The following is a 13,608-nucleotide window of genomic DNA, read 5'->3' as shown; positions in this document are numbered from 1 at the left end:
AGCCCAGGATCTAAGCTGTATGCCCAGTAGAAGAAGACACACTTCACCTGCCTTGGACAACCTACAGCAGGAGCTTCAAAGCTCTGGAGAAGTTTGACTAGTGGTGGCTGTCACAAGATCTTCCAAATCCAGTGGCAACAAAGGTGGTCTAATGACAACATCCTCTCCCAAGCCTACTTTTTCAGCATCAAGGCACTAATCCCAGAACTCGCTCCCTAAGTGCACTGTGGTTGTAGCTACATCTCAGGAAATGCAGCAATTCAAGAAGTCAGCTCACCACCATCTTTTCAAGGACAGCAAGGGATCAGCAATAAATGCTGGCCTTGGCAGCGACACCCACATCCCATAAAAATGAATTTTTTAAAAATCGCTCACATTCAGTCCAGTGGAGTTATTTTTATTGTTCATATGTCTGACACCAGACAACTGAAGAAACTGCTCCACTTGGAACTCCGTCATGACAGAAGACTCCAAGAAGGACAGGCAAAATGCTTCGGCGATGTTCTCAAAGTATCCTTGAAGAGGTCAAACATCCTTGTCAACTTATGACAGTAGTTTAACTGATCAAAATGGAGAAGATTAATTTGGGAAGGCATTAACCTATCGAAAGACTTCATCATGAACATGCACAACTGAAGTCAAGAGGTTCGAAAAAGTGCACAAGTCCCCAACCAACTCATCTACATGACCCTTTCAGCTTCACCTGCCTGGTGTTTGGTGCTCAAAGGAAAAGGATTTAAGTGTTACAATCAGAATTCACTGATTCCGTCAGCATATTGGACAACAGCAGTGAAGACAAGCACCATGGTATATTAGAAGAGGAACTGAATAATATCAAGGCAATAGTTAAACTCCATTCCTATTATATAGCACTAACCAGCTTTTTGTAGAAAGGATCTCTGAAAATGCTCAACACGGGGTCTGATTTAGCTCAGTTGGTTGGACAGCCAATTAGTGATACAAAATGATGCCAACAGTGTGGGTTCAATTCCTGTACCAGCTGAGGTTATTCATGAAGGCTTGTCTTCTCAACCTTCCTGGCACCTGAGGTGTGGTGATCCTGAAGTTAAATCACAACCAATCACAGTCTATGGTCATCTGGGACTGTGGTGAATTTATATTTACGTGTTTCTGTAGAAAAAAGACTGCGAGGAAACAGGAATGTGAAAATGAGATCCACAAGGAAATGGCATGGCTGTGAGGTCAAATCACCTTTTCCAACAATGTTTCATGTTTGTGTTTCAAAACAAAATGAATATTTCTGTCCCTTATCAATTCTCACAACTTTTAGTCTAGTCTACAGACTAGAGCACAAAGCTGCTTCTGGTGATTCATAATTAAAAGCTTCACACCTTAAGACAGCTGAATCAATTAATAGCACGGCTGCTAGGGTGGGATTTTCCAGCCCTTCCTGCGGCAGTGGGTTCCCTGGCAGTGGGATGGGAAGCCACGCAAAACACCATAGACATTGGCAAGACCTGAAGTTAAGACTGCAGTAATTCAAAGGAGCCAATCACAGTCCAATGATGTCGGTAGCCAATCAATATTAATAAATGAATATAATTAATATCATTAAAATACATTAAATGCTTTGATCACCAATTAGTTCAACTGTTCTATTAAATAATAATATATTGTAAAAGATTTGTGCCCAGTTATTGTTTTATTTTAATATTTTTTCGATGTGAACCTATCTGCTTTTCTATTCGCTTTCAGATGTGATCCAGGATTTTCAGGGCCTGGATGTGACATGGCTTCGCAAACATTTCCCACCATAATTTCAGAAAGTTTTAGTAGTTCCCGGCTCTCGTCTTACCACAACTTCCACTCAATCCGCGGTGCAGAACTTGGCTTTGGCTGTGGTGTCCTCTCGAGCGGCAAGGCTCTAGTATTTAACAAAGAGGGAAGGCGAGAGCTCATTACTTCTTTCCTCGACAGTACTCTAGCCAGGTAAATATTACGGACGTATTTAATAAACAATAGGAATTAAAAATGGCACCAGTGCTCATTCAAATATTATGCACTTATTCTCTGAGAGAATTATTGTTTAGATCACTATCTTAGAATTCTCTGTGGAGAAAGATTGCTCTCAGAGATCAATCTCCTCAGTCATTGAATTGCTTTGGGATGCAATGCCTATTTATTGACAAACGGCTGAGAGACTAACATTGTGGCAAACTCTGCATAATTTTTATCATCCTGCTTCATATCCGCAAGACAGTAGCTCAAGATAATGGGTTTAGTCTACTCTCAATTTTTAACGCCGCAAGCATTGAGCGCAGGAACTTAGGACTTGGGAGCAGGAGTAGGCCATTCAGGCCATTGAGCCTGCGCTGCAATTCAATAAAATCACGATTGATCTGGTTATGGTTTCAACTTGACCCCCACCGCACCCATAATTCTCGATTCCTTCCACTGTCTATCAAAAACCTGTCTAACTCAGCCTTGAATTATTTCAATGGCCAAGCCCCTACTACTTTCTGGGGAATTGAAAATTCAAAACACTAATGACCCTTTGAGAGAAAGAAATTCTTGTCATCTCCATCTTTAATGGCAAGCTTCTTATTCTTAAACTGTGTCCCTAGGTTCTAGTCTCTCCCAGAAGTGGAATAGCCTCTCGCTATCAATCCTATCAAATCCCCTCAGGATCCTATATGTTTCAATCAGAATTTTAAAATGGGGATATCCATTATGTTCCACGTATTGTGGAGCAATAGGTGTAAACCGTCTCGGGGCCATGCATAAAGATCACATTGATATAAAAGCAAAGTACTGCGGGTGCTGGAAATCTGAAATATAAAGGTCACATTGATGTTCCCATTAAACTGCAGACATTTGAAGCTGCTGTGACAATCAATCAGATATTTGTGGCTCATCCATCAATAGGAACAGAGAACAAATCAGCAATTTCTAAATCTCCAGGCGCTCAAAAATAATACCGATCACCAGCAGATAAATATTTTAACACATATAGATCTGAATGGTTTCTATCTTGAGGATTGAGCTGCAGGGTTCATAGCCTATATGTGTCTCTGGGACTACAAAGTTGAATAATCCTGATTTTAAGGGTTGTGTGTTATAAATATTGAATCATAGCATAAGGGTAGCAAAATTATTCAAGAAAGACATTATTTGGCAGCAGCCAATTACTTCCAAATTAGAGTGACACACTGATGGCAAATGCAATGACATTTCTGTAGCTGAGCAGACTGAATTAAAGCAAGACATCCTCTTATCTGAGATGAATTGACCTAACTACATTATGTAATTTATAATTAAATGGCATCCTGTTGATCTTTCTGCCACAAGATGTGGTATACGACTGGAGTAAATCTGTTGAGTAGCTGAGGGATGAATCAGGAGGAACCAGTGCAAGGCTATTTCCAAAATCTCATAAATGCTAAGTGATTTCAGCCAAAAGGAGCATGAGAGATGAAGCAGCTGAACTAACATCATCCACACAATCTGGGAATCCTGTTTAGTGTCAAGCATAATGCCGGGAGAATTACTGATCAGTGGTAATGAGTACACTTTAGCCCTTTCTTACCACCTGAAATTTGAAAGCTGCAAAATTACTTTGAGCTTGGAAGGTGACAGTCATTGACTTGGTCATTTTCAAGCTAGTAGTTGTTCTAAGAGTTCTGACTAAAATTAAGCATATTTGCATTGGATTTGCTGTTAGTGTGGGTACAGCATTCCTCAGCTGTGTACAACATTCCTTGGCATTTAGAAGCCAGTAATATGCATGTTATAATTACTCCTGAAGAGCTCCTGCTAATGCTAGTGGAAAAAATGCAAGAAAACTACGAACCTTGGATATCAATCAAGGGAGCGCTTAAAAAATCTGAAATCAAGAATCTGCTGATGACCGTGAAACCATTGTCAGAAAAACCCATCTTGATCACTCATGTCCTTTAGGGAAGGAAATCTGCCATCCTACATGTGATTCCAGAGCCATAGCAATGTGGTTCACTCTCAACTGCCCTTGGGCAACTAGGGATGAACAGTAAATGATGGCCAACCAGCGATGTCCATGTCTCACAAATGAATAAAAAAAACCCTTACTTGGATGACAGAAACCAGGTGGGTGGGCAGTTAAATACCAGAAATGACTTACTTATTATTTTCTTCTTCTGGTGGCAAAGATACCCACTTGTAGCCATTGAATCCTTCTTTAAATATGCAGATAGGGATCCCATGGCACTGACAGTCCCCAATTTTAACTCCAGCCAGAGTTGGAGATATTCAAGTCAAACCACATAGAACAGTGGTCATAGGGATCGCTCCCCACCTGTTAGAAACTTTTTCATTTTTCATTTCTCTCATCCCACATAATTAGCACAGTTAAGTATCTGAACAAGTTATACCCAGCCCTATAAATGTACTAATCATATCATACTCAGAATATTGTGTTCATGTCTATCATTATGCCACAAAAAATATATAAATATAATAGACAGGGTACAGAGGAGAACCACAAATCTGATCCAAATAAAAAGAGGATGAGTTATGAGAACAGATTAGAGGTGTTCATGCTGTGCAGTCTAAAAATAATTAACAGTAAAGGTTAATAAGGGGAGTATGTATGAAAAATAATTACAGTAAAAAGTCTGACAACACCAGGTTTTAGTCCAACCTATTTATTTGATAATATTCTCACAAGCTTTCGAGGGGACAGCCTCTTCGTCAGGTGAATGGAGAGTTCTGACATTGTCAGCCACTTCAGGTCTTGAACAGCAGTTCTGACATTGTCAGCCACTTCAGGTCTTGAACAGCAGGTTAGGTGTAAGGATTCGCATTTTAATCAGTAATCTCTAAACTGTCTGTGCTTTATATGCTCTGTCTGAGGCCAGAACTCTCCATTCACCTGACGAAGAGGCTGTCCCCTCGAAAGCTTGTGAGAATATTATCAAATAAATAGGTTGGACTAAAACCTGGTGTTGTCAGACTTTTTACTGTGTTTACGCCAGTCCAACGCCGGCATACCCACATCATGAAAAATAATTGGCATAGATATGGCATATTGCATAATATTACTGAAGTTTTGAACAGTCAGGCTCAGCCTAAGGAAATGGCAGGGGAGGGTTTGGAATCTATGGTGAGAATGCTAAGTTAACCAATGATGATGGCTTTGGTCTTCCTAATGTTTAACTGGAGGGAATCTCAGCACATCCAAGACTGGATTTTGAAAAGCAGATTGACAACACAGGAGCAGTGCAGGTGTTAAAAGAAGGAGTGAAAAGGGAGAGCCAGGCAAAGATCAATTCTTGGGGAGCAGAGAGAGGGCCATTTCTGCAAATACTCTGGCTAGAATCAGATAGGTTCAAACTCTCCTGTTGCACCAAGTTGTACCCTAGGAACAGTTGTAGACTGACAAAAGTATAATTGCAAGTTAAACCTCCATTGTGACATTGAGTTACATAGCTTAGTAAATCACCAAATCAGATCTCAGTTTGGTCTAGAAACCTCATTTGTAGCTCAAGTAAGATCATAGCTGATCTGAATGTAAATTCAATTCCAATATACTGAGGAATGGCTGGGAGGGCTTGGAATCCATGGTGAGGATTCCACAATCAAGAAAATCCAAAATTTAGAAACAGTAGACTTTCTGAACAATTTCACTGTTAACAGCTTGCTAATCGTGTAACAATGTTTCAGTCCAGGCTTTTTAAGGATGGGTTTATGTAAGATAGTAAACGTCCTGTGCCTCACTCTTATTATTCCCCAGGTTTCTGCAGTTTACCCTTCGCTTGGGCAGCAAATCTGTATTAAGCACATGCAAGCCCCCAGACCAACCGGGAGAAGGGATTCTACTGCACTATTCTGCTGACAATGGGATCACGTGGAACTTGCTGCAACACTACTCTTATCAGAATTATCATGAACCACGGTAAGGAAGATAAACATCACTGCCTCGGACTTGCGTTAATACCAATGAAGTAACTCTTAATTAATGAATTGACCCTCAACCATCCTAGCAAGCCATTCAGTTGTATCAAATCAGGAAAAAAAAGCACTGTAGGTGTATCTATACCACATGGATTTCAACAGTTCAAGAAAGCAGATCACCTCTACCTTCTCAAGGACAATTAGGGATGGGCAAAATGCTAGCCTAGCCAGTGATGCCAACATCGAAGAATGATTTTTTTTAAATTGAAAGGTATCCCAGTTTTACTGTTATTTCTACTTTTAATTTGTTGCTTTGTATGGGATTTTACCTGTGATTCTCATGTAAATTTGAATTTTTGAAAAGATATTGAAGGGAAGTTTCCAAGTTGCTTTAGTTAAGCCACTGATTGATCCATGTTGCATAAAGGCTCCTGCTGGACAGTCATGTCATTTCATCAATAGAAAGAGCTTCCACTCACTCTACATCTAGCTGGTGTGCAACCATAATTGGCAGATCGTGCAATCATGTACCTGGTACCCAGGCAGCCTTCATAATTCCCACAACCTTCAGAACTCGCAGGTTTCAGACATTTTCAGCCTGGATTCCTTGGAAGGTGACATGGACTAGCCACTGCGAAGATGGCTTGTGCTACCTGTGAGGGTGCCCAGATCTGAAGTAAAAAGGAGGTATAATGAAAGCCACAGCAGCACCAGAGTCATAACAAAGTTCTCCTGAAAATGAGATCACGGTACCTGGGCAAACCTGGAGGAATATTATAGTGCTTCCACTCACACGTGTCCACGATGGTCATGGTTTGCTGTGCATGCCATAGTTCACTATCCAAAGGTGAGATTACCTGGAGGGTGAAGGGTTGCCAGACGATGGGGGTCATTTTCTGAAGAGAAGGGCTGCAAAGCATTGAGAGATCACGGCAATGCTCCTGTTGATGACTCTGGCTGTGATCATGTGGATGGATGTGATTACATGGATGGCTGATAACTTGGGGTTCTGGTCTGGGAGCCTAACAACCTCTTGGTCCAAAGATTTGCAGGTTATGTGGATTGGCCATGCTAAATTGCCCCTTAGTGTCAGGGGGACTAGTTAGGGTAAATGCACGGGGTTGTGGTGATAGAGCCTAGGTGGGATTGTGTTTGGTGCAGACTTGATGGGTCAGATGGCCTCCTTCTGCACTGTAGGATTCTATGTTTCTAACCTACCATGCCGACGTGCCAGTGCCTGCGATGGCAGTGGATGCTGGAAAGGAAGTGACGCTGCCCCCTGCAAAGGTTCCTCCTCATCCTCGGGAGGAGGTTCTGGCACAGCTTGCACTGAAGAGGTTTCTCCTGTAACAGAGAGATATCACTAATGGAGTAATTGGGTGTCAAATGCCTTGCCACATCAGCCCTATCACACAATGCACATCAACCATTTCACTGCCTGACAAGACTAATTAGATTCCGCAGGCACACCGTTGGACAATGAGGTGAAGCTTCAGATGATGAGCTTGTCTGGGCTCCAATGTGTGAACTATATTCACCAACCAGGCTGAATGCCTAACCTCCATTAAACCTCCACTTGCCATCTCCCGTTTTCAATCAGCCTGAGATTCTTGCCACCTCACTACACCCTGGCCATCTTTCAGTCTCGTCTCCGCCTATACTACTGGAGGAATTGGACTCCATCAGTGTGAGCACTCCCTCTTCAAAAAGAGTTAGGACTTCAAAATTTGGAATATCCCCACCTGTACCTGTCAGCGGTCTCTCAAGAACATTCTGGGCTCACTTCCTCTAAAATTATTTAACACAGAACATTCATCAAAAATTTCAAACTATCATATGTTACCTCCAACCCATTATTAGTTCAGTGCATGGTAGCATGGAGATATGTTCATGTGTCATAAAGTCATCCTGCAAACTAGACCATTGCTTGAAATGTACAATGATGTGGTCTAGAAGCACCATGTCCTTGAGGAGCAGCAAGATTCAATTAACTCCTGTATTTGCTAGTGAGACCAGTGGCACACTGGACCAAGGTTACTCATACTGCTGCCATACTCACCCTGGTCAACCCCATTGGGTCATTGAGCTTGATTTGCATGTTGACATGAACGTCATTAATTAATAATACCTCTAGGCCAACACTTTGAAAGTTTTAGTTTGAAATTCATGATGAATTTGCTTAAAAACATTCATTGTAAGTGCCCATATGGACAATGTATTGGAATATTAGCAACAAGTGCTGGAAATAATCAGCAAGTCTAGCAAACCTGTGTCTGGGGAATCTGCATGTTCTCTCCGTGTCAACATGGGCTTCCTCCAGGCGCTCCGGTTTCCTCCCACAGTCCAAATGACATGCTGGTTAGGTGCATTGGCTATACTAAATTCTCTCTCAGTGTACCCAGACAGGTGCTGCTGTGTAGCAACTAGGGGATTTTCACAGTAACTTCATTGCAGTGATAATGTAAAGTTACTTGTGACACTAATAAATCAATTTAAACTTAAAACCTCTGTGGAGAGAGAAGAGTTAACATTCAGATTAATGACCATTCATTTGAACTGGAAAATGTTACAGATGCTACAGGTTTGAACCAAGGCCAGAGGCAGGGGAAAGGGCTTGGGGAAGAACAAAGGGGTCTGCACTAAACTGGAAAAAGAGATTATACGACAAAATGGACAATGGTGCAAGAGTGGCAATGCGTCAAGTTAAGAAACAAAATATGGGCCTGGAGGAGTTGTAAATGGCAACAATGGAATCATTATAAGAAATATACTGCCAGAATAAAATTGGAACACTGCTGTTGATCAGAAATTGTTGGACTCCATGTTTGTCGTTTGGAGTGAAAGTTTTCCAGGAAGATCAGGTGAGGCGAATTTACACCATTAGCTACACCACACCAAAGGTTTCTAGGCCGTTTGTTCTGCTTGTTATTATTCTTGCTGATTCAATTAATCAATTTGATGGCTCCACCCCATTGAAATCAACAGTGATTATACCATCCCTAAATGGACATACGTTTTCTAACTGATGCTACTTTTACGAGTACCACACGTTGCTGTTTTGTGGCAACAATATAATTTCTTCAAGATTCTCCAAAAAGCCATTTATTTACATTTGACATTTTGAATCCTGCACAATTGTCTATAGCATTTTCCCAAATGATAGAATTATTATTTTATTGTCTTGATTATTTATTACTCATTGTACGTAAGTATCAATACATGTAAACACCTTTGGATTCAGACACACAATGTTCCCAGGAATACTTTGAATTCAGTTGGACTGGACTTGATCTCAGACTGTGCACCTTGAGGAAACGAGAGAAACAAAAGCAACATTTGAATATGTTTTTAGTATTTTTTGAGGAAAATAACCTCTGCATTATTTTGAGTTAATGGAACAAATTGTAGTGGTTAAGCTACAGAGACCTCAGTCACGTTAGCCTAACAATTAGCAATGATCATAAATCATCCTGATGATGCTTATTTAACACTTTGAGATTACAGGATTTGAGAGGTATTTGCAGGGCAGAAAACTGTAAGCAGAAATTTATGAAGCGCAAGCGTGCAATGCAACTTTCAACTGGGAACAACTTTTGTAAGGAAGTGTAATATTTTACAAATGCTTTTTTGTAAACTTTTTGCTTCCTCATAGAGGTGTAATTGTTGGCAGTACTGTGTTAGGGGTGTTTTTGCTCATGATCACAAACAGCTCTTGAAGAGCTTTGCCAATGACGTTTTGATGGTAAGGATAGTCTTTACAAATGGCAGCGATAGTCATCTACAATTTCCATCAGGTAACTGTCTATAATTAGTATTAATTAAGTTAATTACAATGAATATTATAGTAAATGCTATTAGTTTCAATCGACAGCTTGGATAAATCATAAAATGGAAGTATTTGCCACAGCATGAAAGCTGGAAGCTGACTCCAATTGAGTCTGACTCACTTGACTGAGCTAGTGGTTGGTGGATAGTGTCACACTGAGGTGAAATATGTCATTGGGGGTGGAATTATATAATTGTTTGGCAATCTTCAGATGGTACCGCAAATTACTGAAAGAAACCTCAGTGCAATATTTTACTTTGTTAATTTGTAATCAGATAAGTTAATCAGTATCGTAAAACAATCTCCAAACAGAAATAATCAATATGCACTTCAGATAAACTGCAGGCTCAAACTCATTTGTGTCTCTTCAATGGAGCAGGACTTTCAGTTCTTTTCTCTCTGAACTCTTGATGTGTCACTATTCACATTGTTAGTGGATGAACTGTCAGACTGCGGGGGAAATATGAGATCTAGGGAAGCAGGGAAATTATGTAATCCTTTGGCAATCTTCAGCTGTTACAGCAAATTTAAAACTACACTGAAATCTTGTAGCAATCTATTACATTTTTTCAGCATAGAATAATCAATAACTATTGGGTGCTAATCAGCATTTTTTTTCAAACTGGTGTGATTAATTAATTTGTCACCCTAGTTACATTGGAACTAAAGTTATTTATCACAAATTCCAGCCAAGATTACAGGATTTTATTTCACTATTCTTTACAAATAATTCTTCAGGCCCTCGCCATATTAAGCTGCTTGTAATCCTTTTAAATTTTCAGAATTACACATGCCTGAAGTATTCAGCTTGAGCTTATAAAACATTCCAAAAAGTATTGCTTCCTATTACACTCCATCTTCCTTTGGCCATTTTTTGATCTCTAATTATGCATACTTGTCATTGACGAGTTGGAACAACCTCGAGTTGACAAACAAGACAGGGATCTTTGCAGGCAGTGACTGCCTGCTGGGCCAGATTTTTGCCTTTGCCAAGTATCTCCACTGTTTGAGCTTTGTCCGCAGTGCCCATTGTGACTAGAACGGCAGCTGTACCAGGTTTGCTAACTGTTCCCCAGCTGTGCAAGGCCCAAGGATTTTGCCAAGTGCACTATTTTTGTGGTGTGTGCCACCTGTCCTGGTGACAGCACTGCCAGCTGAATAAAACACACTCGGAGCATGATGCTATCATTTAGTTCATCCCTCAATGCTAATTTGCAATTAACCCACAAATAACTATCTGTCACCTTAATGAATTTTTGATCAGATTTGATATTTTATTTTTTAGGTAATTTTATTTTATTATGGTTGCTTCCTTCAAATAATTTGAAACATACAACACAACCTGATGGGAGAATTAATAGAATGTGCAATGGATTTAATTATAAGAACTGCAATATTTTGGGAAGTTAATACCATTCCCTGGAACTTAAAACTGAGTTGGAGATATGTATATATGTATTATATATATCATGTAACCACACTATATCTGTATATGCAGAAATGACTCCATGTGCACTTGCATGAGATGATTTAGTATCAATAGGGAGGCAACCAACAGAGTTGAGGACAAAACTACATATGCTGCCTTTTCCTGTCTGCTATGTTTTTGTTTTTCTGCCCTTTTGCAGCAAAAGATAGAGCAGGAGTTTTAAAGTTTATATTCTATAACACAGCATCAGTCTCATTTCCACTTAAGATTCCTGAGTCAAATTCCCTTCAGCTCAATGTTTTGCTGTCTTGGGCCCAGATTTCCCCTTCCAAGTAGAGCAGAGTTGGGACATTTCCCAGCTTCGTAAATCTGATCTGGAATAAAGAGGCCCAGAAGTTGGGGTTTTTTTTGCTCCGAGGGGATGAGTCGGGGTCCCCGGACTGAGTGTGAAGGCTGCCCAGTGCTGGAACATTTTCACCAAGTGAATTGAGGGACAAACTAAAGAAATTAAAGGCTCGACTCCTCCCTCTGTGACAGGATCCTGAACTTCCTAACCCACAGACCGCAATCATTAAAGATAGGCAACAACACCTCCTCCACAATCATCCTCAACAGCGGTCTCCCACAAAGTTGTGCCCTCAGCCCCTTAATATACTCCTGATACACCAATGACTGTGGCCAAATTCCCTTCCAACTCAATTTTCAAGTTTGCTGATGACACCATGGTGTCAATGACAAGACGGAGTACAGAAATAAGACAAAGACTGTGGTGAACTGGTGCAGCAACAATAATCTCCCCCCCCAGTGTTAGCAAAATTAAGGAGATAGTCATCAATTTCAGGAAGCAGTGTGGAAAACATGCCCCTGTCTTTATCAATGGGGATGAAGTAGAGATGGCCGAGATCACCAACAACTTTTCCTAGTCCGCCCATGACAACACTACTTAAGTAAGCCCACCAATGCATCTACTTTCTCAGAAGACTAAGAAAATTTGGTATGTCCACTACGACTCTCAATAACCTTTACAGATGCACCATATAAAGCATTCTTTCTGGTTGTATCACAACTTGGCATGGCTTCTGCTGTGCCCCAGCCGCAAGAAACTGCAAAGGGTCATGAATAATGCCCGGTCCATCATACAAACCAGCCTCCCATCCATTGACTCTGTCCACACTTCCTGCTACCTCAGCAAAGCAGCCAGCATAATCAAGGACCTCGCACACCCTGAACATACTCTCTTCCACCTTCTTCTGTCGAGAAATAGATACAGGAGTCTGAGGTCACATACCAGCCGACTCAAAAACAGTTTCTTCCCTGCTGCCATCAGACTTCTGAATGGATTTACCTCACACTAAGTTGATCTTTCTCTACACCTTAGCAATGATTGTAACACTACATTTTGCACTCTTTTCCTTCTCTAGGAATGGTATGCCTTGTCTGTATAGCATGCAAGAAACAATACTTTTCATTGTATACTAATACATGTGACAATAATAAATCAAATCAAATCAAATTCCTCTTAAAGGAATACTGCCTTAAACAAAAACAAATCACAAATTAAACTTAATGTCAGGAAAATTCCAGTGGACCTCTGATAATAAGACTTAATAGGCAATTAACTATCTTCAATTACCTACCCACCATTTGCAGACAAGTAGTCCTTTAGATGCTGATCTCACCTCGGGAAAAATGACAGGGACAGGATAATCCCGAGATACCAGTCAGTGGAGTGAATTCTCCTGCCCTGTCTCGGTACTCACCCACATCAGGGTGCAAATGCTGCTCCAAGTCTGTTTGGATCGCCACTCTGTCTAACATTTTACCATTTAGTTACATTTCTTTTCTTTTAGATTCAATGTGATGACCTACACTTGCCAACATTACAATCCATTTGCCACAGTTTTTGCCATTCAGTGACATTTCAGCTGCCTATGATCGCAGTCTAAATTAATTTTATTTTTCAATAGTTTATTTATATTGAAATTTAATCTTAGAAAACTTGGATGTAACATTGTTGCCCAATCAAAATTGCTGACCAGGCAGAAGTTAGTTTCATATTAAAGATTTACATTTGTTAGTAAATTGAAAGCAGACGTGAAATTCAGTATGCTGCCTATTGAAAGCACTCTTAGATAGGAAGATCACCAGAGCTGTGCAGTAGCTGTGGCCAGCAAGTTTGCCAAGAAATCCAGTTGCTTGCTGATCCTGTCAGGTGCAGAGCTGGGTGGGAACAGTGTTGTTGATTTATGGAGCTAATCATGGAGATAGAATTATTTTTTCCTGCGATAATATGTCCTCCCTGCTGTTCCATATGTCGACAGTTGTTAAAAACATGACATTATTCTTCATTAATGCTCCATACTTTGTAAGGTTTGCACTGTTCTAATACATAATTGGGTAAGAACGTTTTGACTAAATACCAAGTACTAAATTTAGACTTGGCACTAATTACTAGTATTAGCAA

At 40.4% G+C, this 13,608-nt stretch overlaps 1 protein-coding gene across 2 annotated transcripts in view; it reads left to right on the top strand.

Moving 5' to 3' along the window:
• The window catches only part of reln (reelin), a 318,770-nt gene that overhangs the window by 155,219 nt on the left and 149,943 nt on the right, over positions 1–13,608 (top strand). For both annotated transcript variants that reach the window (XM_080207461.1, XM_080207462.1), the window contains 2 exons: positions 1,717–1,950; positions 5,729–5,890. In XM_080207461.1, coding sequence (XP_080063587.1) covers positions 1,717–1,950; positions 5,729–5,890 — 396 coding nt within the window. The remainder of the gene's footprint in view (positions 1–1,716; positions 1,951–5,728; positions 5,891–13,608) is intronic.

Source organism: Carcharhinus amblyrhynchos, chromosome 19, assembly GCF_965287045.1.
Source record: "Carcharhinus amblyrhynchos chromosome 19, sCarAmb.v2.hapA, whole genome shotgun sequence".
In the NCBI taxonomy this organism is placed as follows: Eukaryota; Metazoa; Chordata; class Chondrichthyes; order Carcharhiniformes; family Carcharhinidae; genus Carcharhinus; species Carcharhinus amblyrhynchos.
Note: the sequence above shows the minus strand (reverse complement) of the source record. Positions and strands in the feature narration are given on the sequence as shown.